General features: G+C 40.9%; 2 protein-coding genes across 3 annotated transcripts in view; both read right to left on the bottom strand.

Moving 5' to 3' along the window:
- The window catches only part of ZC3H3 (zinc finger CCCH-type containing 3), a 525,055-nt gene that overhangs the window by 268,453 nt on the left and 230,911 nt on the right, over window positions 1-25,691 (bottom strand). For both annotated transcript variants that reach the window (XM_036767808.1, XM_036767816.1), the window contains exon 4: window positions 15,987-16,140. In XM_036767808.1, coding sequence (XP_036623703.1) covers window positions 15,987-16,140 — 154 coding nt within the window. The remainder of the gene's footprint in view (window positions 1-15,986; window positions 16,141-25,691) is intronic.
- On the bottom strand, window positions 967-2,721 carry LOC118857176 (actin-binding protein IPP-like). The gene is given in 1 exon segment (XM_036767826.1): window positions 967-2,721. A coding segment is annotated over 1 exon segment (1,755 nt).

Genomic DNA, 25,691 nt, shown 5'->3' with positions numbered 1-25,691 from the left:
TGTGAAGGTGTGTTGGCAACCAAAAATGGGCTCCTTAGCACTTAGTCAACAAGTGCCCTTGACTAGTTTGGCTTTTTCCCCTGAACTGAATACTGTTTATATGTTGGACTGGAGTAAGCCTGTCGGCCCCTTCACCTTGCTTCCCTTGCTTAAGCTGATGGAAAGAACCTGTGCTTTCCCGGTCAACCCCTTCACCTTGCTTAAGCTGATGGAAAGAACCTGTGCTTTCCCCGGCGTACCTTACACCCCCACAGAAGCTGGATGGTTAAAAGCAGCTCCCGTTGGAGCCAGAGGCTGCTATAGCCACAGTCACAGCCACAGCCAAAGCAGGAGCTGCCAGTGGCAGAGCTGACCTACGAGAGGAAGCTGAACAAGGACTTGAAGCCAGTGGGTAATCTTTTTACCATAGAGGGGGAAGCATGATTTTGCTTTACACAATCATGCTTCTCTGTAGCCTCCTGGTTACTCTTTCAAGGCGTACTTATTGGGCCTGGAAGCTTTTGATCAATATATCAAAATGGGGTTGCTGGTTCATGGGTTGGTTACTGTGGAGCCTAAATATATGTTTTGAGTCTTCTGCCTTCTACTTTGAGAGTTTCTTATATCCGGCGGTTCCGAACCTTTCAGACATGTATATGATCCTCTTTGAGATTATAAACTCTGCCCTCCTAATACATGGAGTACTTAGACCTCACAGGAAAAGCCCCTGACAGGATCAAGGGCACAAAAAGGGCAGTGTGGGTCCTTGAACAGGACAGGTCTGGGAATGGGAACGAGATGGCTCACTGTCAGGGTGGGTCTGCCAAGCCTGTCCCACACCATTCTCAGGAGGACAGCATCAGCCAGCTTTGCAGCCCTTTCTGCACTTGGGAGCATCCACCATTCTGACCTCAGGGCCTCCCTCTCCTCTATTTCTGTCCCAAGCCCCAGAGTCCTCTTCCTTGAGCCCAGGTTTTCTGATACCTGTCATAGCACAGCCACACCCCCTTCACACCGACTAGTGATCATGTTACCTATTTCAGTCCATGTGTCAGAGTGAGGGTTGTACATTTTGACTGAGTCCAAGGTGATGGGGGCCAAGAAATCGTGGCTGGAAGACCGGCCTCCAGAGATGTACAGCAGCCCATTTATCACCACTACGCACACGCCGGCTCAGGGCACTTTCATAGGTACAACTTCAACCCACCTCTCCTCCTCAAAAGAGTATTTTTCTACCGAGTGCAGCGTATCCTGGGTCTCATTCCACTCTCCGATAGAATAGATGCAGTCATTGAGGGTGGCCACCCCCAGATAGGCTCTCCTGGTCCCCATGGGAGGAAGTGTGGACCAGCACTTGGAAATTGGGTTGTATGCTTCAACAGAGCTGAGCTCCATGCCCTCATTGCTGATGCCACCAACCACATAGATTAAACCTTGGATCTCACAGCAGCCAAAGTAGTAGCGCGGCACATCCATGCTGCCAACGACTTCCCAGCTATTTTACTCAGGATCAAATCGTTCGATGGAGTTTCCTATCTTGGCTCCAACCCATCCACCCAAAGCATAGATAGTCCCATAACACACGCACACCCCCAGGCCACAACGGGGCTTGTTCATGGAAGCCACAGTTGTCCACTGTTTTGTGACTGGGTCATAGCACTCAGTGCAGTCAAAGATCATCGAATCCTTTTCCCCTCCAATGGCATAGATCATCCTTCCCCCTACTGCTACTCCCAGGCCGCTACGGGCCTGGTGGAGGGAAGACACTGTGGTCCAGTACTGGCTGAAGGTGTCGAAACGCTCCATGCAGCTGAGGGCTCTGCTGTCGCTCCATCGGCCTCCCTGAAGCCGGGTGTATCCACCTACGGCGTACAGGTACTTCCTGGCTTTCTTGTGAGGCCGAACCTTGGAGGTCTGCAGAAAACTGCAGAACCTGTTATCCTTGGGGGGCTTGCCCATCTCACAGTACTCCTTCAACAGGGTCTGCAGGGCCACTCAGAGGCTGAAGTCAGGAACTCCTTCTATGTACCTGACTAGCCTCTGCGGAGGCAACAGGGGGAATCGGACGGGTTCCAGGATTTCGACCACAAGGTTCTTCGTCCTGCCCAGGTCCTTCAGAACCCACTGCATGGCAGCCAAGAACACCTGGTATTCATCTTCAATGCTCAGCTCCTCGCTTCTCAAAATCTTAATCAGCTGATCCTTGGTCAGTGCCAAAAACTCTTCCCCGCTGCTCACCTCCAAGAAATGCACATGGATGTAGTTCTCCGTGAATTCAAGCAGGTCATGGCAGGTGATCTGCTCTGAGAACTGGAAGACGCCAATGCAATTGGACGGTTCTACTTGTCCTTTCAGAAATTCACAGCACAGGTCCACCACCTCGGTCAGCTGGAGCATATCAGCGGCCATAATCAGCTCCTGAACGTTGTTCACCCCGATGTTCACCACACCTGTATAGATGAAATCCAGAAGAGTCTGGAAAATTCCTGCTTCGATGCCCAGGATCTGTACCTCATCCTTGCAGGATTCCTTCATTCCCCCAGTGAAGAGGGCAGCAAAGTAGGGGCTGCTGGCAGCCAGCACCAGCTGGTGCATGCAGAACTCAGCCTCTCCCACCTGCAGTTGCACGTTGCAGAAATCCTGCCCGCTCCGCGTCTCGTTAATCTGGGCCAGGATGATCTGGGCATGTTTGTCGGACGAGAAGGTGCTGTCAGTTGCCTTTGGCCCAGTCTCACAAGCCATGGCTCAAGGTGACCCGGCCCCTCAGCTGCTTTCCTGCTGGATGGCGGTGGCAGCAGCATCAGTAGAGGGGCTGGCGGGGACTCATCCCCTCTTCCCAAGGTCACCGACACCTAGGAGCACCAGCCAGGGCCTGGCTCCAGCTGAGCACGCCCACTGCGCATGCCCAAACTCTATTCTTTATCCATTCTGTGACCTCCAATCTCTGAATTCCTCCATTTGTTCCCAGGCTATCTTTCTGCACTAGCCACTCCCTCCTCTTTCCCCCATCTTTAATCCTTGGTGATCCAGTTCAACTTTACACTATCATCTTCTCTTGAGTACTTGGCATCTTTAACCTATCATCAATAGTGCCTGGCCAAGCCTCATCCTTAGATGACTCCCAACATCCAATGCTTTTGCTCCTACAGACGTGCTGCTGAACAAAAGTGGAGAATATCAAGCAACTATTCTGACTCGGTCTACTTCAAATTTATATCACACAACAAATTTATATTACACAATCTCCACAACCTGGGCCTTCACTTCCACTAAGGGAACCTTCTTTAATTATCTTATCAACCTTATCAACCCACTATCTCACTCTTTATACTATCTCTTCCAAACTTTTTCACCTCTCCCCAAACCTTTCATAGCTCCTTCTCTCCCTACTCTCTCAGTTGAGAACCTTTATTCATACTTAGTGAAAATAAAAAATAAATTTTTAAAATGAGTCTTTTTGCTGAGAGATCCCTCTTCTCTCCTTTTCTTCATGTGATAACACTCGCGTGTCTTCTGTCACTATTTCCTCCTTCACCTTTGCCTCCCACAAACAGGTAAGCCCTACTCCTGCCAAGGCAAACCCATGCATAAATAATCCCATTCTATCCTGTTTCCTCTTCCAACAGATTCCCTTCCATCATTCTCACTCTCTCACTTATCTTCCATCTGTCTCTGGCTTCTTTTGTATTGCCCACAAAAATGCTCTTACCTCTCTTATCCTCAAGAAAACCCCTACTTAACTGTTCTATCCCTAACAACTATCATTGCTACCCTTTGTGGCTAAACTCCTTGAGAAGACTATCTATAATAGGTCCCTCCACTTCCTCTCGTCTCACTCTCTTCTTAATCCCCTGTAATCCTTCCTTCTCTCCAAAGTTAATAATGATCTCCTAACTGCCAAATCCACTGGCCTTCTCCCAGTCCTCATTCTTCTTCACCTATCTCCATCCTATGACATTACTGATTACCCTCTTCTCCTTAATACTCCCTTTTCTCTAGGTTTTCAGGATACCACTCTCTCCTGTTCTCTTCCTTCCTATCTGACCCTTCCTCCTCAGTCTCCTTTGCAGGCTCCTTATTCCATTCACATGCATGAACTGTGAGTAGACTCTTGTATTTTCATCAGGAATGCCTCAAAGTCCTCTATTTCACTAAATATCCATTTTTTCCCCTTTTTCCCCTTACTCAGCTTTGCTGTGTAGGCTACTCTTGGTTATAATCTTACCTGCTTTGGCCTCTGCAGTTTTATATTCCAAGTCTTTCATTCCTCTAAGATGCGGAAGCCACTAAATCAGGTGTGATCCTTACTGCGGCTATACAGTATTTGGATTCTTTATGTCTGCTTCAGGAATTTTCTTTTTGATGATGGAGCTCTGTAATTTGGCTATAACATTCCTGAGTTTTCATTTTGGGATCTCTTTCAGGAGATGAATAGCAGATTCCTTCAATTTTGATTTAACCCTCTGGATCTAAGATAAGGCAATTTTCTTGGATATTTCTTGAAATATGATATCTAGCCTCTTTCTTTGATCAAGGCTTTTAGGTAGCCCAATAATTCATAAATTAACTATTCTTGACCTATTGTCCAGGTCAGTTGTTTTTCCAATGAAATATTTTACATTTTCTTTAATTATTTTTTCCATTCTTCTGACTTTTATTGTTTCTTAATATCTTCCAGAGTCATTAGCTTCCACTTGCTCAATTCTAATTTTTAAGGAATTATTTTCTTCAGTGAGATTTCATACCTCTTACTACATTTGGCCAAGTCTGTTTTTTTGAGGAGTTCTTTTCTTTAGTGAATTTTTGTGCCTCTTTTACCATATGGCTAATTCTATTTTTTAAGGTGCTATTTTCTTCAATATTTTTTGTGCTTCTTTTACCAAGCTGTTGATTCCCTTTGCATGATTTTCTTGCATCACTCTTATTTCTTTCTCCTGTTTTGCCTCTACCACTCTTATCTCTATCTTTAACTCTTCTGGAATTATTGTTGAGTTTGGGATCTAATTGGCATTTTTCTTTGAGCTCTGTAGCTGTTTCCACATTGTTGTCTTCTTCTGAGTTTATGTTTTGGCCTTTAGTGTCCTGCCACTGTGGTAGCTTTTTAAGAGTCAAATTTCTTTTTTTGTTTGCTTGTTTTTCCTGCTGAAATGATCAATATTGAATCTGTATCATTTTCTTATTGTTCCTATTTACAATTCATTGGTTTTGGTTCTATAATTACTTAAGTTATAGCTCTTTGTCTCTGAACTTAGTTTAAATTCAGCTGGTCAGCTGATAATAGGTTAATTTTATAAACAGTTCTCTTTATAATCACTGATCCATTCTTGCCTTAAGGAATTAGCTGACCTTAGGGGATGCATGTGAACACCAGGGAGTTAGCCAAACTGCAAGGATGTCTGGTTTGCTGTCCCAAAAGTCTAAGCCATTATCGTTAATTTTGTGGTGGACTCGAACAACGAGCATTTCTTAGTCTCAGGGAAAGAAGGGTGTTGTTGCTAGCATCCCGTTACTAAACTTCCAACCAATCGTGTAGTTCCCTGCACCTCAGCCCTATAACCAATCATATTTTCCCCCATCCCTCAGTCATGCCTTGATGTTACTAACTACCCTGTTTTGTTCTTTGTTTTGTACTCCCCAAAACCTGTAAAAGAAAACTGTCCTCCTTATTCAGGGTCACAACTTACTGAGGAAGCGGAGATCCTATTAATTGGTGGATTCATGCTTTACCAATAAAGTGGTTATGCTTCTTGCTTCAGTTTACCTTATTTCAACTGTTATACAGCCTACTGCTTGACTTTGAATTTTATATTAAAACTGGGCTCAGTTCATCTAAGGTAGGGAAGTATTGTCCTGACCTTCAGGCTTTTTCAAGCTACTGTTTTCAGAGCCAGTTCTGGGGGGTCTGTAAGTTTTTGGTACTTTTAAGGTGGTGTGATCTGGGGACAGGTGTCATCATCGCTTAGCTGGTCTTTACTCAGGAAGAGCTCTTGGTCCCCTAAAGCCACAAAGGCTAGTGCTCACCTTTGCCTTAAAACTGTAACTAGGGCCCCTGCTCCCTTGTTAACAACCCCGCTCTCCTCTCTGCCCTGGAACTACGGCACTATGACCTGGAACTGCATAGGGGCAGCTGTCCAACCCCTGCCCCTGCGCCATCTCTGAGCTGAGAGCTCCCAAAGATGCTGGTGTTGCTGTGGGCACTACTGCTGCCACTGCAAGTCTGGGCTCTGGAAAGGTCTCCACTCCAGCGTCACAAACTTTTCCTGCCAACCTCCTAACTTCTCTTAAGCAGGAAAAATGTTTTTGCCTTGACCTTTTCTTGGCTCTGCTGCTCCAAAATTTAATTGGAGGTATTATTTTCAAGTTGTTTGGAAGGGAATTTTGAGAAAGTTCAGCTGAGTTGCCTCTAATACATCATCTTATCCTATATAATAACTGAGCCTTTCCAGTCTTTTAATATTTTATCTCCCAACATGTACTCTTTGAACCAGTAACACTGGCCTTTTTGCTGTTCCTCAAACAAGAAACTCCATCTCAGCTCCTCGTATTTTCTCTGGTTGTCCCCTATGCCTGAAATGTTCTCTCTCATCTCCACCTCCTTGCTTCCCTGGCTTTCTTCAAGTCTCAAACAAAATTTGATCTTTTACAGAAAGCCTCTTCCAACTCTTCCTAATTCTAGTGCTTTTCCTCTTTTAATTATTTCCCATTTATCCTGTATATAACTTGATGAGATATATATATGTACATATGTATATATCTTTTTCCTTGTTGTCTCCCTTATTAGGTTGTGAGCTCTTTGAGGGCAAAGACAATCTTCTGCCTCTTTTCGTATCCCCAATGTGTAGCACAGTGCCTGACACATATTAGGTTTTTAATAAATTTACTGACAGATTTATCATTTTTCCCTTGAAGGAGAAAATTAGGACTAATAAGTAGAAGTTTTAGGGATATAGATTTGGTACAATGTAACAAAATACCACTTTACAACTAGAGCTGTCCCAAAACAGAACAGGTTGCCTATGAAGGTGACCTACCTCCTTCATAGCACGGATGAGAAGCACTGATGACCTTCCTATCAATAGAGGCATTCAAGTGAGGTCTACATGATATCTTGGCCAAGGATATATTAAAGAGGAGATTCTTATTTAGGTGTGCTTGGGTTAAATGGCCCTTAAGGTTGCTTCTAATGAAGAGATGCAATATTATATGAAATACCCCCTTTGTAACCACCTACTGAGTGGTAAACTGCACAAAGTGTCTTTGAACCTCACCAATTATACCAATTTGGGCTGCAAGAAGGAAGAGAAAATTTAAAAATACTAGTCTCATAAAATAAAACATTTTGCCATGCTTAAGTGCCAATATCAGCACTAAATAATATTAATAAATACTTACTGTGGGATACAACCCAGCTGAAGCTTTTCTACAGAAGGACAATTGATCCTACGGTGATCTCAACACGAACCTCCTCACCCTCCTTTGAAACCCAGAATGGCCCTGGTAAATCCCATCTGCAGACCCTTCAGATTCTAAACAGTCAGGTCTATTTTACAACCTGTCCTTCAGGCTTAGAAATTCATCATGCTTGACGTGATCTTCCCCTAACACTAATGCTTCAGTACTCAAGTTCCTCTCTCATGTGAGAAGTGAGTAATACAACACAGTGTGATGCTCCTTTTTCTAAAAAACACAAACAAGGCTGCCTCCTCTAGGAGGAAGGGAAGAAAAAAAGAAGAGAAGGAACAATTGAGTGATATCTTCCTACTTTGTCTCTTCCTCCTGTTGAGGCAAAACAAATACTCTTCTGATGAAGCCCCTAGCAAAATCTGATGGTTTTATCCAGACAAGAACATAGGTTTAAAGTCCATGGCAACTCACACAAATGAAGCCAGTCTATCTCTCAGAGACATTTGCTGACAAGTTGCCACGGGAAACAAGATGCTACCTCTCAGCTGGCTTCACCAAGCCATTTGTTTGACTAAATATGGAACTGTGTTGACTGGTAAATAGAAAATAATGTGCTCTAATTGATTCACTTCCAGCTGATCCTCCTCACTGATATTTCTGGAGGCATTGTCTTTGCTGCAGATGCAGTATCATTTCCCTCTATTCATATCCTGTCCAGACAAACGTTAGTAATGGGATTTAAGTGTCCTTATCACTTCATATCTGAATACTATCCACATAAGCTGTGGATTTAATGTCACCTTCTGTTTGCAACACATTATCCCAAAACACACTATTTAGCCTGAAAATGAGCTTGTACTGGAATTAGGTAAAAATACATTCAAAGAATCTAAAGCATCATAAATTGAATTCTCAACTTCTCTTGGGGAGACAGGGTACAAACTAGCCCCTAATGCATGCTATATTAACAAAGGGCCAGAAGCCTTGCCAAGTCTTAAGAGAGCAGGTTTAAACAATGCTCTAAGTAACTGAGATATTCAGGGGATTCCTCTGCAAATGTGGATAAGTTTATCCCCCTCTGTTAAAGTAAGCTGCTCTGGTATTTGTCCTAATAATTTCTTCAATTTTCTCTTTTCAGAAGAGAGAAGACAGAGTGTCTCCTCAGTGACTGGCCTAAAAGGGCTCAGTGCCTTCCTGTTCTGATCAAAGGTCATATAAGACTAGTACACCATTAACTATCATGCTCCCTTAGCTAATGCCAGCGATGGCAATCTTTCCAGAGCATGACTGCAGGGTTTCTCCGTCACCAAAAAGGAGCTAAGCTGTTTTGCACTTTTCCAGCCTGTTCAGGAATGCTAATAACAAATATTTATTAAGCAACTAACGCAAACCCTGTGTAAGGTAACAGAGATAAAAAGATTTAAAAAGACACAAACTAAAAGAGCTAACAATCTGAGGGGTAGGCGTGGTGAGACATATACACAAATAGGTATGATACAATGTAGAATATCAGAGGAGATCCAAGATGCTTTAGGAAAAAACTGAGAATGTAAGGCCCATTTTCAGCGTGTGTGTGTGTGTGTGTGTGTGTGTGCTGGGGGTCTGGGTGGTAGAAGGAATCAGAGAAGGTCTCATGGAAGAAGTAAAATCTAAGCCGAACCTTAACAGAAAAGAATATGAACACACAGAGATGGAGAAAAAAGTACCTTCTAAAAGGGATGATGATCTATGAGAATGTCAAGAGACAGGAACCAGTGACATGGGAAAGGGGAATAGCACAAATGTGTGTATGTGGGTATTTGTGGGCATGTGTATGAATGTATGTGCGCATACACACACACCACACACACACACACACACACACACACACACTTTTCCCCTCACTTTTCAACCAAATTCCAGAATGTCAATGGTGTAAATGACTTTAAGGTTTAGATTTCTCTCTCTCCAAAGTTTCCTTTCTCCCCCAACCTCATTATTACTTGGCAACTCACAGGATAAGTTCATCTTTGTGTTCTGAAGGAAAGGGATCAGAATTATCATCTTACATACCATTAAAAAGACTGCCTGACATGGATATTCACATGCTGTTAATGTAATAATATGTTTTTCTTATTCCTGTTCTGGTAGTTTGAAAAACTCTTCCCAAAAGGCATGCAAAATCTCACTGTCACTGCAGAACTGAATACAAGGCTCTGACATCTTAAGAGCCCCTAAGTAGAGAATGAACCAACCAAAGACAATCTATCTGACAGAGAGAAGATTAAAGATGTCACTCCCCCTTTCTTGGCTGGGAGGAGGGGGCATATGTATAAGATCAATCTAGTCCTTTTTCTTAGGCTTTCCATACAGGCTTATGCCTGAAGAAATCCTCTCCTGCACTTTTACTTCCCCAACCTGGTTTTTCTAATTGATGAAAGGACAAGTCCGACACCCACTATGCTTTAGTAAGCCTCTGATGTAAAGAAAGAGAATGGTGGGAAGATTTATGATGGTTTCAACTGGATAAATAAGGCATCTGAGAAAGGACTATTCATCTGACAAGATTGCATGGAAAACTAGAAAAAGTTTGGCAGAAATTAGGTTTGCACCAACATCTTACACCATATATTGCAAAAAAAAAAAAAAAAAAGGGATAAGAAGCAGCAGCCCGAACTGGTCACATGATTTTTTAAAAAGGAGGGAAGTGATACCTTTAAGATTACAAGGAAAGTTCAAAACCACACAAAAGATAAAAGAAATCACAAAAACCAGATGATTTTAAGTATATGAAATTAAAGACCTTTTGCATGAACTAAATGAATTAAAGTGGAAGAAAAATTAATGACTGGGAGAAAAAATTCATAAATGTCTCTGACAAAGTTTTGAGAGTCAAGAGCTATACAGATTTGAAATAAATATGTAAGACCAAGATCACTTCCTAAATAAATAGGTAGTCAAAGGATATGAACAGTTTTCAGAAGAAAAAAATGTAAACTATCAACCACACACACACCCCAATGCTGACATTTCACCTCAGACCCAGAAAACTGGCAAACATGATAATAAAAGATAAAATGTTGAAAGAGCTGTGGGAAGATAAACATACTATTAAACTCCTTGTAAAACATAACTCATTCTAGGTAATAATAATAATAATAATAATAATAATAATTTACACATAAACTTTATGGCTAAAATCTCTTTATGTGATTTATCCAATTTAACAAATGATTAATTTAACCAAATAAACATTTCTTATTTGCCCACACTGCTTATCTATCCCCTTCTAAACTTCCTTCCACGTATTTTTAAACATCTCAGATACATTTTTCTTTCTTTTGCCATCACTATCATTTGCTATCCTCTCATACTGTCCCAGCAAGCACCCCTTTTCTGTTCTAATAAAGTTATAAATAATTTAAATAAAGGTACAGATGGCATACTTATCAAATTTTCAGATGATGCAAAGGTATGAGGCTAGATAGAACTATCATGGTCCAAAAGATCTTGATGAGTGATCACTGGGCCAAATCAAACAAGATGAAATTTAACTAAAAAAGCAAACCTATACTTAGGTTCAAAAATTAATTTAGTAAGTACAAGAATGGCTAAACAGTAACTTGTCTGAAAAAAAATCTGGGAGTTTTAGTAGACTACAAGATCCATGAGTCAACAGCGTGACATCATAGCCAAAGAAAGCTAGCCTAAACTGAAGCTGTACTGTAGTCTTCTGGACCCCATCGGGAATATTCTGTTCAGTTCCGAGAGTCAAATTTTAGGAAAAACATTGAAATCAGCTGGAAGGTAGCTAGGATGACAAAGAGCTCAGCAGAGTGTTCCAAATGATGATTAGGTAAAGGACTGAAAATTTTAAAAAATTTAATCAGGAGGACAATAGACTTATGTGGGACATAACAATCTTCAAGTACCTTAAGGGTTGTCATGAAGAAAGAGATAGGACTTTTTCTGCTTGATCCCAGAGGGGAGAACAGCAATGGGAAGAAGCTACAAGAGGTACTTTAGGCTTAAAATAAGTAAAAATTTACTAACAAGTAAAGGTGCCTCAAAGCAGAATGGACTGTCTCAGAAGGTAGATAGTGAATTTCTACTAATAGCTAGGTAGTGCAGTGGATAGAGAACGAGCCTGGAATCAGGAAAACCTGAGTTCAAATCTAGCCTCGGCCATTGACTAGCTAGCTGGGTGACCTGGGCAAGTCACTTAACCTCTGTTTGCCTGAGTTTCCTTGACTGTAAAATGGGGGTAATAACGACATCTACCCTGTGAGGTATGAGATAATATTTATAAAGTATTTAGAAAAGTACCCGGCCCATAGTAGGTACTCCGCAAATGCTTATAAGGAGTGTGGGCAGACACGGCCAATGTGTTGATTTTTTAATACAATTTAGCTCAACTATATTTTTTATTGTTTTTAACAATGAACAGTTAGGGGACAGATATTAGAAGGCGATGGTGGTGATTTTAAAAGACACAGATAAAACAGTTAGTGATTTGGGGTTTTTTGCTGTTGTTATTGTTGTTATAAAACTTCTCCAATAAAACTTCCTATCACTGGAAACTTTCAAGTGAAACCTGGATGACTACTTGTCAGCGCTGCTACAAAGAGGATACCTATTAAGTATAGGCTGGACTACAAGATGCCCTGAGACCCTTCCAACTCAGACATTCTATGATTCTATAACTTACTTCCACAGACTCAGGCGCATTAAAATTAAGCACGCTGGCTCAAAAGAATACTCTGAAAAGACAATCTCACTCTATTCCTTTGCTGAGGTGAGAGGTCTACAAATGTATTCGCATTGCACATACTTTCATACTTCTTGGACGTACTGATCAGTTATACTAATTTTTTACCTGTTTTTTAATCTTTAAAAATACTATTTGCTATATGGGATGACTCTCTGAAAGGGGAAGTGGGATACTGGGGAAAACTATGGTAATATAAAAAGATACAAAATACATCAATATAAATTTATTTTTAAAAAAATAATTATACATGCTACCTACTTGGTTTCTATGGGAAACATTAGCTAGGAAGTATGTGTAAGTCTGAGTGTATAAACACAAATTCAAGCTTGTTCTTTCTCTCAGATGTAATTCTCCTAAATTGAATCTAAAGGTATTTATGGTCAAATTGCTGAGCTTGTCTAAAGTATACTGTAAAAGGACCACCCAATCAATATACAGGACTAAAAGATGGGGTGCTAATGCTATTGTAAGAAATGGATAACTCATGGGGCAAAGGAATTCGTGTTCAGTGGTGTTCCCATAAGACATAGTACTTCCTAAACTTTTCTCCCTTATAGGAAGTCTGTCTTTCTGCAAGGACCCTGTCCTAATCTCAAGAGCTACTACCAGCGTGATTTTCACCTTGAAACAAACTGAGAAATGAGGCTGAAGCTAAAAACAATAAGGTGATTGGGGAAAAAAAGAAGGTCCTACAAGAGATCAAAGTCCAAGGCACTTGGCCACCTAGCGGAATCAATTATGGGGAAGAGGATGTGAAGAAGGAAAAGCACAACAGCCACCAAGAGTGGACAAAGGCTGTCCACTTCCAAGGGCTAGATGACTAGCACAGGGAAAAGCTTAGTTCTCTTCTCTGGGTCAGATCAATATATCTCTGTATGATCACAAGTATATGGATATTCCTCGCTACCTTGTTCTGACAGCCTATCAATGAAACGATATGATGACTGGCTGCTATACCTATAACAAAGAAAGACACTGAAAGGAGTGCGATGAAGCCCAGTCAATCACCTTTGATTCCAAACTTGCAGTCCCGGTCCCCAACCTCCTCCAAAGAGAAGGCAGGGAAAGTAAAAAGTGAAGAAGCACAAGATGGAAGGAAAAGCGCTAGCAGCTACCATGATCCTTGGAACCATACATCAAGATTATCCTATGGCAAACTATCAGCTTCAGGTGCTAACAGACCCACCTTGTTCCTATGCAAACACAGCATGACACCCAAAGAAAAGATTACTGGGGCTGCCCTAGGGTCCTATGGAAAATATTATAGTAGAGAGGATATGTAGGCAGGCAAGGGACTGCCATGGGGCCCTGAAACACCACCCGAGATAAGGGGGAGGAATGAGAGTAAGAATCAATAAATCTTAACCTCATTCACAATGATCTGGAGCTCTTATTAAGTAAATTAATTTAAGTTAATTTAACTCGATCATGACTCCCGATCACAGTGATTTAGTGAGGGGGAAATTGCATTAGGAAAGGCCATGCTCACTAGATAGAAGAACGGAAGAAAATTAGATCCACTTAGCAATGTGAATTAATATGGAAATAGCAGGTGTAAATTTAACCTTATCGAGAGAGTGAAAATTATCTTCATAAATTTGTAGAAATAGCCCCCAAGTTGCTTATAAATCTATTTAAAACAAAAATATTACAAAAAGTGCAGTAAAATTAATTTAAAATATACTTCTAGCTATTGCCTCCAGAAAAGTCAGCAGCAGGGTGAAGTTTAATGCAATCCCACAGCAAAGGGATTAGCCCTGGGAACCAATGGCCTCCTTTGAGACTCATCACTTATAGACTATCCTTTACTAGCATTAGGCTAGCAATTTGGGATGCTTTCTACCCTCCTACTACTAGTCAAACCCAAAGAACCTCTTTTTGGGCTCTTCCACCCAGGAGCTCTGCTGACAGGTCATGGTTCTAGGACCATTAAACCTCAGAACAAATACTACTGACAGCAAACCAAGCAAGGGCCAGGGAAAGAGAAGCTGCCTTATAGCACTAGAATCACCTGCCTGTGACAACAACCCAGAAGCCTAAGAGGGACATCCTATCTTCACAGGCTCAGGCGACTATATTCAGATCTTTAGGAAAAGAGAGTTGAACAGATTCTTTAAATCAAGGGTTCTGAACATGGGGTCCATGATCTTTTTTTCCTCTAAAATATTTTGATTACTATATTTCAATAGAACTAGTTTCCTTTTTAATCCTACATATTTTAATCTATGGATTTAAGACCATTATTCAGAGAAATGGTCTATGACACAAAAATAGTTTCTAAGGACCCTTGCTTTAGAGGGACCTGGGGTTTGGACAACACTATTCTCCTGGTCTCCTTAAATTGGGCTCAAACTATAATCAACCTGGTTACCACAAAGGTGGCTATTCTACCACTCCAGGCCCAAGCTTAGCAACGGCTGGCCCAAAATAGGCACTACCCAGGTTACTGGAAGATACAGGACACGGATGTTACCAGGATTATGAGAAAAAGCTACTTTTTAAGTTGGGCATGCGTTATCAATGGAAGGACAAGGGGAAGTTCAAAGAGACAAATATATTGCACGTGTATCTGATCCAATCTAACAGGACAACTGAGGAGGAAAATGAATTTGCTCTGGCCATATCTCGTATTCTTTCCCATATAGCAAATGCACAAGAACATGATGGTGGTACAGCCCAATCCTACAATCAAGGATTATCACTCCTTCTCTTACCATTTTCCACTAATAAAAGGAGAGCTCTCACTCAGAAGACCTTCAAAGCAATCCAAAGGTCTAGCCTTTATGGCCTAAAGCAAAAAGTGGAGCAAAAATTGCAGGTGTGGAAGCAGCATCCCTAGGGAAATCTATTTTTTGCCCTGTGTGATACAGAAAAAGGAGATCTTCAGATCAGGAAGTTGTCTCAATGAATTCTTCAACAAAAATCAAAGGTTGGAGTTCTTCCCAGGATCCTGAGAGGCAATGAGACTAACCTGCCTCCTAATATAAACTATTCTTCCCACACACACACGCACGCATGCACCCATAGGTGCATAGGTGCATAAAAGCAAGAGTTTGGAAAGTGAGTTATAAGAAAAGGGCTCTATGTTCTTTTCCTCTAACCATCAGCTACTGAGACTTGGTCAAGCAGGTGCAATTCAGATTACGTCACTTTCTTTTAGCATCAATCGGAGGGATTTTTTATGTCTTTTAAGTATTTCCAAATAGTACCAGAGTGAGGAATTGAAGAATACTCAATGTATGGATGCCTAAAATTGCTAGAAAGATGGTTAGGGTGGCAAGGGAGTGGAGGGAAGAAGAGAAGTCTGATTTTTATCTCCTTTAAATATCAATATATTGACCAGGGCAATGGACACATGGACTTCAAGAACTGATGGTTATGCCCAAGTTTCTCCAATTCTTCTCTGTAAAGTGATCTTTGGAAAGACTGAGTAGGGAAAGAAGGAGGAAGGTAAGGGGAAAGATAGAAATGCCAAAGAGAATCTCATTTTCTTATGGTTTCATCAGGAACTATTCCATAGGGGATAAAGTTCTTTCCTCCCCTCCCATCCCTGAATAGCTATAGGGAACTGCCACTCTTGATTACAGCCAGCACCCCCAACCCACTAGCCTGCTAACAGAATTACTAATGAGAGTGTAGAAAGTGCTAAACAAACAGAAAAATTAAGCAATTCTCCAGCTAATGAACTGTAGAGTTTAAAAAGTTCCCCATATGGTCTGCTCAGAGTCACAATATTTTTGGCACCTGGGGCCCAGTTCTTCCCCTTCCCTAGAGATGACCAAGATAGCACCTTGCTGTGATTCTGAAGAAAAATGAGTGAACAAAATATCAGTGTGGTGCTCAGCTCTCTTACCTGGATGCTGCAAGCCGCCTGGATCTCCATGAGGAACTGGGAACGTTGAAAGGTGGAAGACTGAATGGAGATGGAAAATTCTTCTTCACTATCCTGTAACGGGTCTTAATCACTTTGTTGGATGGAGAAGTCCGTAAGGCATGTAAGCTTGGTGCTGGAGAAAAAAGCAGACAGGCCAGGCCAAGGTCAAAAAAAAAAAGGGGGGGGGTGGGGTGGGGAAGGATTCCAGAGGAAAATGTACAGAGGAGTCCCATCTGACAGTTCATTTCAATCAATCAATCAATCAATCAATCAATATTTATTAAGTGTTTACTACGAGCTAGGCACTGTGTACTGGGGATACAGATAAAAAACAAAAATACTCCCTGCCTTCAAGAAGCTTACATTCTAATATACATGTACATAAATAGGCATACATAACATACATATAAAGTATATATACACATAACCTCAAAGGACAAGGCACCATTATAATTGGGAGAACTGAGAAAGGACTATTACAGAAGGTGGCTTTTGAGCGGAGATCTGAGGAAAACCAGAAATTCTCAGAAGAAAAGCAAAGTAGGTGTGAGAGCCAGCCATTATAAAGGCACAGAGACAGAAGACAGAGCACCCTCTGTAAGAAAGGGACAGGGTGGACAGTCTAGGCAGCTCGGCAGCATGATGGATAAAAAGCTGGTCCTGGAATTAGGAAGATCAGAGTTCGAATCCTACCTCAACACTTTATGTCTGTGTGTCTCTAGGGAAGTCAATTAATCTCTCTGTGCCTCCTTATCTGTTAAATTGAGAAAGTTGGACTTGATGGTCTCTAAGGTCCCTTCCAGCTCTAAATATATAGTCTTACGCCTGAATCATAGTAAGCATGGAAGTAATATGAAAGAAGACTGGAAAGAGAGGAAGGGGACAGGTTGAGAAGAGTTTATATTTGATCCTAGAGGAAATAGGGAGCCAGAGGCATTTACTAAGTAGAAGATGATATGGCTAACCTGTGCTTTAGGAAAATCATTTTGGAAACTATGTGAAGGATATACTGGAGTATATGCTTAAGAATCAGGAGGGTTTTAAGAGGTAATAAGGGCTGGACTCAGGGTGGTGGTAGTGTGAGCTGACAAAATGGAATATAGAGAGATACTGTGGAGGTAAAAATGATAAGACTAGGCAATGGATTTGCTACATGGGAAGAACTAAGGAAAAGAGGTTGATAATAACAGAGAAGTCAGGATTGTTAGGGTGGGGAAGAAAACAATGTTTTGGATTCACTGAGTTTGAGATGTGTGCAGAATGAATGTATTAATGCATAAATGAGCATTTAGTAAGTGTTTACTGTACATCAAGCACTGTGCTAAGAGCTAGAGACAAATACAAAAGGAAAAAAAAAGGAGTTTATATTCCAATGGAATATAAAATATATAAATATATAAAATATATAAAGGGGAGTGGTAAACAGGGAGGGGGCATTTTGGATTGGAAAGTTACAGGGATGATAAGGGAAACAGTAAGAGTAGAGAATGAAGAGTTTTCTAGTGCAATGCTAGTATTGATTTGACTATGGTTTTAGAACTCAAAAAGAAGAAAGGGTGAGGGAAAGGGAAGCATGGGTGGAGATGGTTAGCTGAAGTTAGCCTGGCTTGATATAGTGGTCCACACAGGACAGCTGGGCCTTGGAAGAAACACCAGGACTAGATATATAGATCAGGAAGTCATTTGAAGAGACATGATAACTGAAACCACAGGAGCTGATGAGATCATCAGCTAAAAGACTAAAGAGAGAAAAGGGAAGAGAGGACAGGAGAAGTCTTGGGGGAGCACCCTTAGTATGTGTGACAAGGATCGAAGGAGACTTGATTGGAATCCCAACAGCCTAGAGAGGACAGAATATCCAGGAGGTGAAGGTTAGTAGTAATAGGTCAGAACTGATGGAATCTTATAAGAAGAATCTCAATCAGAATAAATGTAAAGTCTTGCATTTGAGCACACACATACAAAATAATTCTACAAATATAAAGTGGGGGAGCAATGAATAGATAGCAATTTTTCTGTGGTAATCAAAAAGTTAGAGCAATCATTAAGAGGGGCTTAGCTTTGAGGAATAGCAGAGCAATAATCCCACTGTACTCTATCCTTGTAAAATCTTATCTTAGTATTAGATTTCTTTTGGGGCATCATAGTTTAAGAAGGACATTGATAAACTTCCAAACAATTAGAGCTGTCTAAAAGTGGGATGCTTGGCTGGACAGGTTCTGCCTCCTCGAGGGTCATCAAGCAGAAACTAGATGACCACTTGTCCAGTATGTTATTGTAGGGATTCTTTCATATGTGGGCTGGAATAGACAGCCAATGAAGTCCCCTAAATTCTGTGATTCTGTGAAGAATGAGGATTGAGAAAAGGCCCTTGGATTTAGCAATTAAGAGAGCACTGATAACTTTGGACAGAAAATTTTCAGTTGAATGATGAAGCAGGAAGCCTGAAGAATCTCTAGAATAGTAAGAAGTAGAAACACCAATTACAGACAGTTTCTTCTAGGAGTTTAGCTGAGAAGGGAAGATGATAAGACCTAGGTCAGGGGTAGGGAACCTGAGTCCTCAAGGCCACATATGGCCCTCTAGGTCCTCAAGGGAGGCCCTCTGACTGAATCCAAACTTCACAGAACGAATCCCCTTACTAAAAAGATTTGTTCTGTAAAACTTGGACTCAATCAAAAGGCCCAAGGACCCAGAAGGACACATGTGGCCTGGAAGCCAAAGGTTCCCCACACCTGATCTAGCAAATGTTTTTTAGGGATAAAGGGAGACTTGAGACAGCCAATGAGCATTTATTTAAATGTCTATTATGTTTCAGGGCACTGTTCGAACTTTGGAGGATACAAAAAGCAGCAAAAGACATTCTCAGCTCTCAAGAAGCTCACAGTCTAAGGAAATAACAGATAAAGCGAGAATGAAGATTAGTAGGGAGGAATGAGAATAGGGACAAAAAGTTGGCCTTGGCAAGGAGAAACACCCACCTCTTCATCAGAGACTGAAGTAAAAGACCGTATGGTGGGAGATGATGTCACAGGAATGTGAGCTGATGAAGGGGAGAGAAGTGCTGGTGCTCAGAGAACAGCCTCAGTTTTTTCAGTGAAGCATGAGGCAAGGTTCTCTTTTGGGTGAGGAGGCAGGTAGAGAAGGTTCTGTAGGAGGCTTGAGGAAAGGAGAGTGTTTGCAAAAGACTCTGTAGTCAGTGGAACAGCAAATCCATGGGGAAGGACTACATGGACTGCCTTGGTGCACTATGGGTTCAGCTGAAATTAGATAACATAAACTTGCAGTGAACATAGGAAGCATAGTTTTTATGATTTTGTCCAGCAGCATGTGAAGAGAGGAGGCTAATAATTAAGTCAGGGTTGAGATGTGGCGAGGTGTAACCAGCAATAGGACAATGGACCAAGGGATTCAGAACTCAAGATCATGTGAGAGTGAACTTATTAACTAAAGAATAAAGACTGGGAAGGAAGGAAAGAGTATGGCTAGAGCAGGGTAATGGCCTGGAAAAGTACTGGGATGGAAGTGAAGGGTTACAGGGAGGAAGAAAGATAGGGTTGGGATTATAGGCATAGGGAGAGATGAAGCAATGAGATAAAAGAATTTTTAATTTCTTGAACATGAATTCGAACACTTGTGGGTGATGGCAAAATCAAGTAAGACTACCCCATGAGCAGCTGAGGTGGAGTAAAGGATTAGAAGTGAAAAATTAGATTAAGTACAATGGGAAATTAGGGTACTGGGAGAAACTTACACATATATAGTGTGAATACAGGATTGCAGGCAGAGAGGGAGATTGAGTCAAGCACTGAATTCATTGAGAAAGGAAGGAGAATGTCTTGGTCAGTTTCCCTCCCAAGTCAATGGGCAGGACACTTTGATTGTTCAATTACAAAGATCTGCTCCTGGGAAAAGGTATCTCCCTTCAAACACTGATTCAGAAGACTGGGGGGTCAGAAGCAGATTTGGCCAGCAGATGATGATTCCTCCAATTCTTTTTATTTAATACTCACCGATCTCTTGAGGTACCTGCCCTGGATGAAGAAAGTTTGAACAGAGCTCTAGCCTAATAACAGTTGAATAGCAATTTTCAAGTGTAGAAGCCAGCAATACCTTGGGCAAGAGGAAGTGCTAACTCTTCCTCTTAGCCAATTATTAGATTAGAATTTTGGATTCCTTAAAATAACTCCATCCTCTCCCCAAGATTTAGGATGATAAAGTTTAGGATATATCCAAAGGTTGATAAAATTCAAATAGTTATGGAATATCAGAGCTGGAAAGGTCTTTAAAATAAAGGACAGAATATGAAACCTAGAAGGAACTAAAGATCATCTAAACCTGAGGTCCTCAAACTTATTTGGCCTACTGCTCCCTTCTCAAAAAAAAAAAAAAAGTAATCAGCAACCCTACCCTAGAAATGTACTTTCTTTAACCCTTTAGTGGGTTTTTTTTAAATTTGCATCATTTAAAAATACATAAAACATGTTTTTAAATGACATCTTAAATTTAATAATTTATTGTGAATTTGTGGTTTTTTTCCCTGCATTGAAATTTGATGATGCAATATCATGTCATGTAAATGTATGGTATCATATTGTAAACAAGTCATCACACACACATATTCCTGCTGATGCATGCTGGACTTCCTCACAATGCCTGACACACTCACCTGCCAACGCTTGTTAATACCTGTGGGCCGACTTGACCACTGAATGGTTATAACTTGCATTTTGTGTGTTAATTTGAAAAATAACGTAATCACTACAACTTTAACTCTGTTACACAACAGATGAAACATGTTCAAATGGTTTTGAAAATTTTTAACTTCTCTTCTCTCCTTATGCTTCCATCATCCCCTTATTTTTATTCAACGCCCCTTAAATACACCTGAGAATGCTGCCACCCCCTTGGATTGTTCCAGCACCCCCCAAGGGGTGGCATCACCCACTTTGGGAACCTCTGATCCAATCCTTTTCTTTTATAGGAGAGGAAAATGACTTACCCAAGGTCACAGAGCAATTTAAATATTGAACTAGTATTAGATCCCAAGGCTACTGAATCTAAGTTTATGCTCATTCTGCTCCTCCCAGCTACAAGTGATGGTGATGGTTGGGTGCCTGATTTCCTCTAGTTGGAGAGATGGAGAAACTTCATGAGGAAGCACAGTCTTTAAGTTCACCAACTTCCAGCACTTTACTAGAGCAGTTCAGGTCATGGAGGGTAGTGGCTTTAGAAAGAGCACCTTTTTCTCATCAGGGAAGGAACAAAACCCAGTCATGTTCAGAAAAATTTATTCATTTAATCATTTTGGTTTTCATAACATTTTGCAGTGTGATATACACAACTGCATTTTTTTTTTTACTTGCTGAACGTTTCATGCAATTAACAGGGATCAGATTTGCCTGGGTACTCTTCCACTTGATAGCCGGCAATTTCTCCATAGCTTCAAGGAACGTATCTAATTGCCTGACTTCCATAATATACAGCTATAACTACCCAGATAATTAAAGCTAACACTGCACGCTGGAACTCAAGTGCCTAGCTTCTAATAACTGATTTAAAAGCCAAACTGTTCCTGTTGGAAGCCCTCAGATTCAAATTACTATGTAGGGCTCAGGGGAAGGGCCCAGCTCTGCCAACAAGATTTCACCTCTACCCAGCCAGCACAGTGTCTGTGGACAGGATGATCATCACCAAAAGCGATGCAGCAACAATGGCAGCTGCTACAATGTTGAGTTGGGCCCTGTGCAAACAGTACGGACTGAGGCAGAATACAAAGAACTATAGAGAAGCAGGCTATCACGAGAGCAGGTCCAGGCAGGGTGGGCCCCCCAAGCCTTGGATTCTCCTTCTCTGCCGTCACAATGTTATGTCTGGCAGTGTCTCACGTTCAGTGGCTACAGAGTTACAAGTAGAGAAATATGGTAGCTATCTGGTTCTAAAAATACATGAGGCTCCTATAGACACCAACATCTCAGAAGCTCTCTATCACCGTGGTCAGTATGGTGATCTTCCAGAAATCACAGAATATCAAAACCAGACCCGACCTTAGATAACATCTAGTCTAACCAACTCAACAGGGCAGATGAGGAAACTTTAAAAATCCAGAGGGGGAAGTAATTTGACCAAGTTCACTTAGAAAACTAGTGGCAGAGTCTGACCTCCAAGTCAGATCTCCTAACTTCTCCTTTCTCAAGGCAGTATTTTACATTCACTAAACTGATTTTACCTACATATAAATATTTTATTTTGTTGAGTAGTACACAATATAACCACTTACTGGGGATACTGAAATGATATAATCATTAAGCAAAAGATTCAATTAGATGACCTCTTAAAGTTCTTTCAACCTTAGGGTTCAATGATTTACTCTGGGATTAGACATATGTATTGCATCCTCCTTAGGGCCCCCATGGCCCTATTCCTACAGAAAGCCAACCTCCAACAAACAAGTACAATAATAATCAGAGTAACCCCTATATTTAAAATCAACCCTTGAGGCATGTACTGCAAATATTATTATTCCCATTTCCTCAGCCTCAGTTTTTTTATATGTAACATGGATAAAAATAACTACAACAGAAGGCAAAATATTATGAGTGCCTAAAATGGTACAGAGCACTATGTATGATCCAAAGAAGAAAAGATAAGTTTTGGCTAAAAAAGATAAGGCAAAGTTTCCTGGAGAATGTGGCATTTGGGCTCTCCTGAAATAGGTAGGTTTTAGATAAGTACAGATGGGAGAAAGAGCATTCCTCACAAAAGGAACAGCCCAGAATAAAAACATGGAAGAAAAGGCTTAGTCAGCAAAGGGTTAGTTATACAATTTGACTGAAACAAAGAGTATGTAAGGGGAAGTAATATGAGACTAGGCTAGAAAGGTGGCTTACAGGCAAATCAAAGAGAGCTTTGAATGCTAGGCTAAGGAATCTGGAATTTATCCTGTAGGTAAGAAGAAAGTATTAAAATATTTTAAGCATGGACTGAGCTGGCCTTCAGAAAGATGACTGGTAATGTATGTAGCAGAGGTTGAACAAGACGAGAGACTAGTTGGCAGACCACTGCAATAGTACAAGCAAGAAGTAACAAAGGTCTGAATTAGGATAGGAGCAGTGGAAGTGGACATGAACATCACCTATATCAGATTGCTTGCTGTCTTGGGGAGAGAGCAGGGAAGGGAAGGAGAAAAAAAATCTGGAACTCAAAATCTTATAAAAAGTGAATGTTGAAAACTATCTTTACATGTAATTGGAAAAAAAATAAAACACTATTAAGTGAGTGGGAAAAGAAAGTAACTGATAAATACTGAATTTCATGACTTGTCAACATTCCTGCCTAAACAATTTTATGATTTATTATTATTATTGTTTGCTTTCACAAAAAAAGGATATGTACTCACTAAAGGTATTCAATACTCCTCCCCTCCTGCCCCCAAAAAGGAAGTGGACATGAAGCTACAGAAACAAAAGACCTGAGTTAGAGGACCAACAGAACTTTAGTGACTGACTAATTGCCTCTGAGAAGCAAAGGAGGGGGAAAAAAAAAGAGTCAAAGACATCCCTACTCTTTCAATGTTTCATGAAAGGAGTTAGGGAAAAAAGCATATTTAAGGGGAAATGCTTACTCACCAGCTATGTATCCCCATCAAGGGCTGCCTGCCCTTCCCTGTCCACAGGCTTCTGCTTAGCAACATTAGCTAAGGTAAGACTCCTGCTCTGGCCAAGTGTGCCTCCATTTCTCCATTTGGCAAAGCTGTGCTCTTTCCGGCCCAAAAGAGTGTTCCAAACACAAAGAATGAACCCTTTGATTAAAAGGGCTGTCATTACCAGAAATTTATGCCCTTCCCTTCCTTCTTCCCTCAACATACTTTTAACAAAGGCAAGTCTTTGACCCCTTCATTCAGTGGTTACTCATGTTCCACAAGAGGCTCTCATGAGGGCTTTTTAATCCAAAGTCTCTTCAGAGTCTAGACATTGCATGGAGTCTTGGGTTCCCCTTTAGCTATATTTTCATTTGTGGTTTGGAAGCCCTTCCCTTGATTAGAGGTCTAAGAGATACCTTGCAGAAACAAGGCCACAGTATGCCAGGCCCAGATCAAAGCATCAGTAACTGACTGCCCTCTTAAACATCTTATTCGATCATAGAATTTGAAGCTATTAGGAATCTTGGAAGATCAAAGAGGTTAACTATCTTGGCCCTGAGAGGTGAAGGTGCTCATCCAAGGTAACAAAGATAGTAAAGTAGCAAAACCAGGATTCCATACAATCCTAGGTCATCCCATTCTAAATCCAGTGTCTTTTCCCCTACACCCAAGTTTTCTGTACCAAATGTGTCTCTAACTCCAAACTCAGCTGTGTATTCCAGATGGCTGTGCCTTATTATCTACCAGCCTGCTGTTTCTTCCTCCAGATCACCAGGCCTTACCATCTGCATTGTCAGTGAACTCTAAAAACACCTAGGCCTTACCATCTGCTGCTGAATTTTCCTCTATAATGTTGTCACCATTTATTAGAATGTAAGCATCTTGAGAGCAGAGATTATCTTGTTTTACTTTTTTTGATACATATAAGGGGCAGCCAGGTGGCACAATGGATAGCGTGCTGGGCTGGATTTAGAAACAAGACTCATTCATTCTTCTGTGTTCAAATGTGGCCTCAGACACTTGCTGGCTGTGTGACCCTGGGCAAGTCACTAAACCCTGTTTGCTCAGCTTCATCATCTGTAAAATGAGCTAGAGAAGGAAATGGTAAACCGCTTAAGTATTTTTGCCAAGAAAATGGAGTCATGAAGAGTTGGACACGACTGAATAACAACGATGATGACAACATCTGACACTTGTAAGTCATTAATAAAGGGCTTTTCATTCATTCACTCATTCATACCCCAAAGTTTGCTTCTCTTCATTCCTACCTCACTGGCCTCATTTCTTTTTCCTGCCTTAAGAGTTCAAACCCCGTAATCCAGTCCTTCTAGGAAGCAGTATTAAGCCCCATGGAAGAAAATTCCCAGTTCCCTAAAGTGGATGAGAAAGAAGAGTGGAGTTAACAACTGCAATAAAAGTTAGCTCCACACTGTCCAAATGAATAGTTGTATTCCATCCCACTAAGGCAAAATGGTGAGTTTCTCTGGCTTACACAAATGAAAGCTGATCAAGTACTGGAAAGGAGAAGAAAATAAATGAAAATTGCTTGAATTCCAACACCACTGCCTAATTCCTCCATTTGAAAATCTGAAATAACTAAGACAAAGTTGGCAGGATTTCTAATGAAATAAAATAAAAAGAAATTATTTACCCTCTAAAAACTTAGAAGCTCTTACACTTAAGAAAGGAAAATACAATTTGAAATTAAGTGCCAATTCTAAACCAAGAACTTCAAAAGTTAAGGATTTCCTCAACTTCTGGGTCAAGCTAGCACCAATTCTCAATATTTATGAAGCATCACTATACACCATAGGCCAAATATGAGCGATCTTTTATTTTATTTTATTAAGCTTATAGCGTCCTTCTTATTAGGGCCCATTTACATCTCAACTCATTAGATGGACAATACATGAAGGTTATAAAACAGTACTTAAAAAAAGACTCAATAACAAACTCTGTGGGCCATCAGACTTGCCTATTATCAATCAGTCAGCTCAAATGCCACATATTCTATGGAGAGTTCATGGACACGAACTTCTTCC

The sequence above is a fragment of the Trichosurus vulpecula genome, chromosome 1 (genome assembly GCF_011100635.1).
Source record: "Trichosurus vulpecula isolate mTriVul1 chromosome 1, mTriVul1.pri, whole genome shotgun sequence".
In the NCBI taxonomy this organism is placed as follows: domain Eukaryota; kingdom Metazoa; phylum Chordata; class Mammalia; order Diprotodontia; family Phalangeridae; genus Trichosurus; species Trichosurus vulpecula.
Note: the sequence above shows the minus strand (reverse complement) of the source record. Positions and strands in the feature narration are given on the sequence as shown.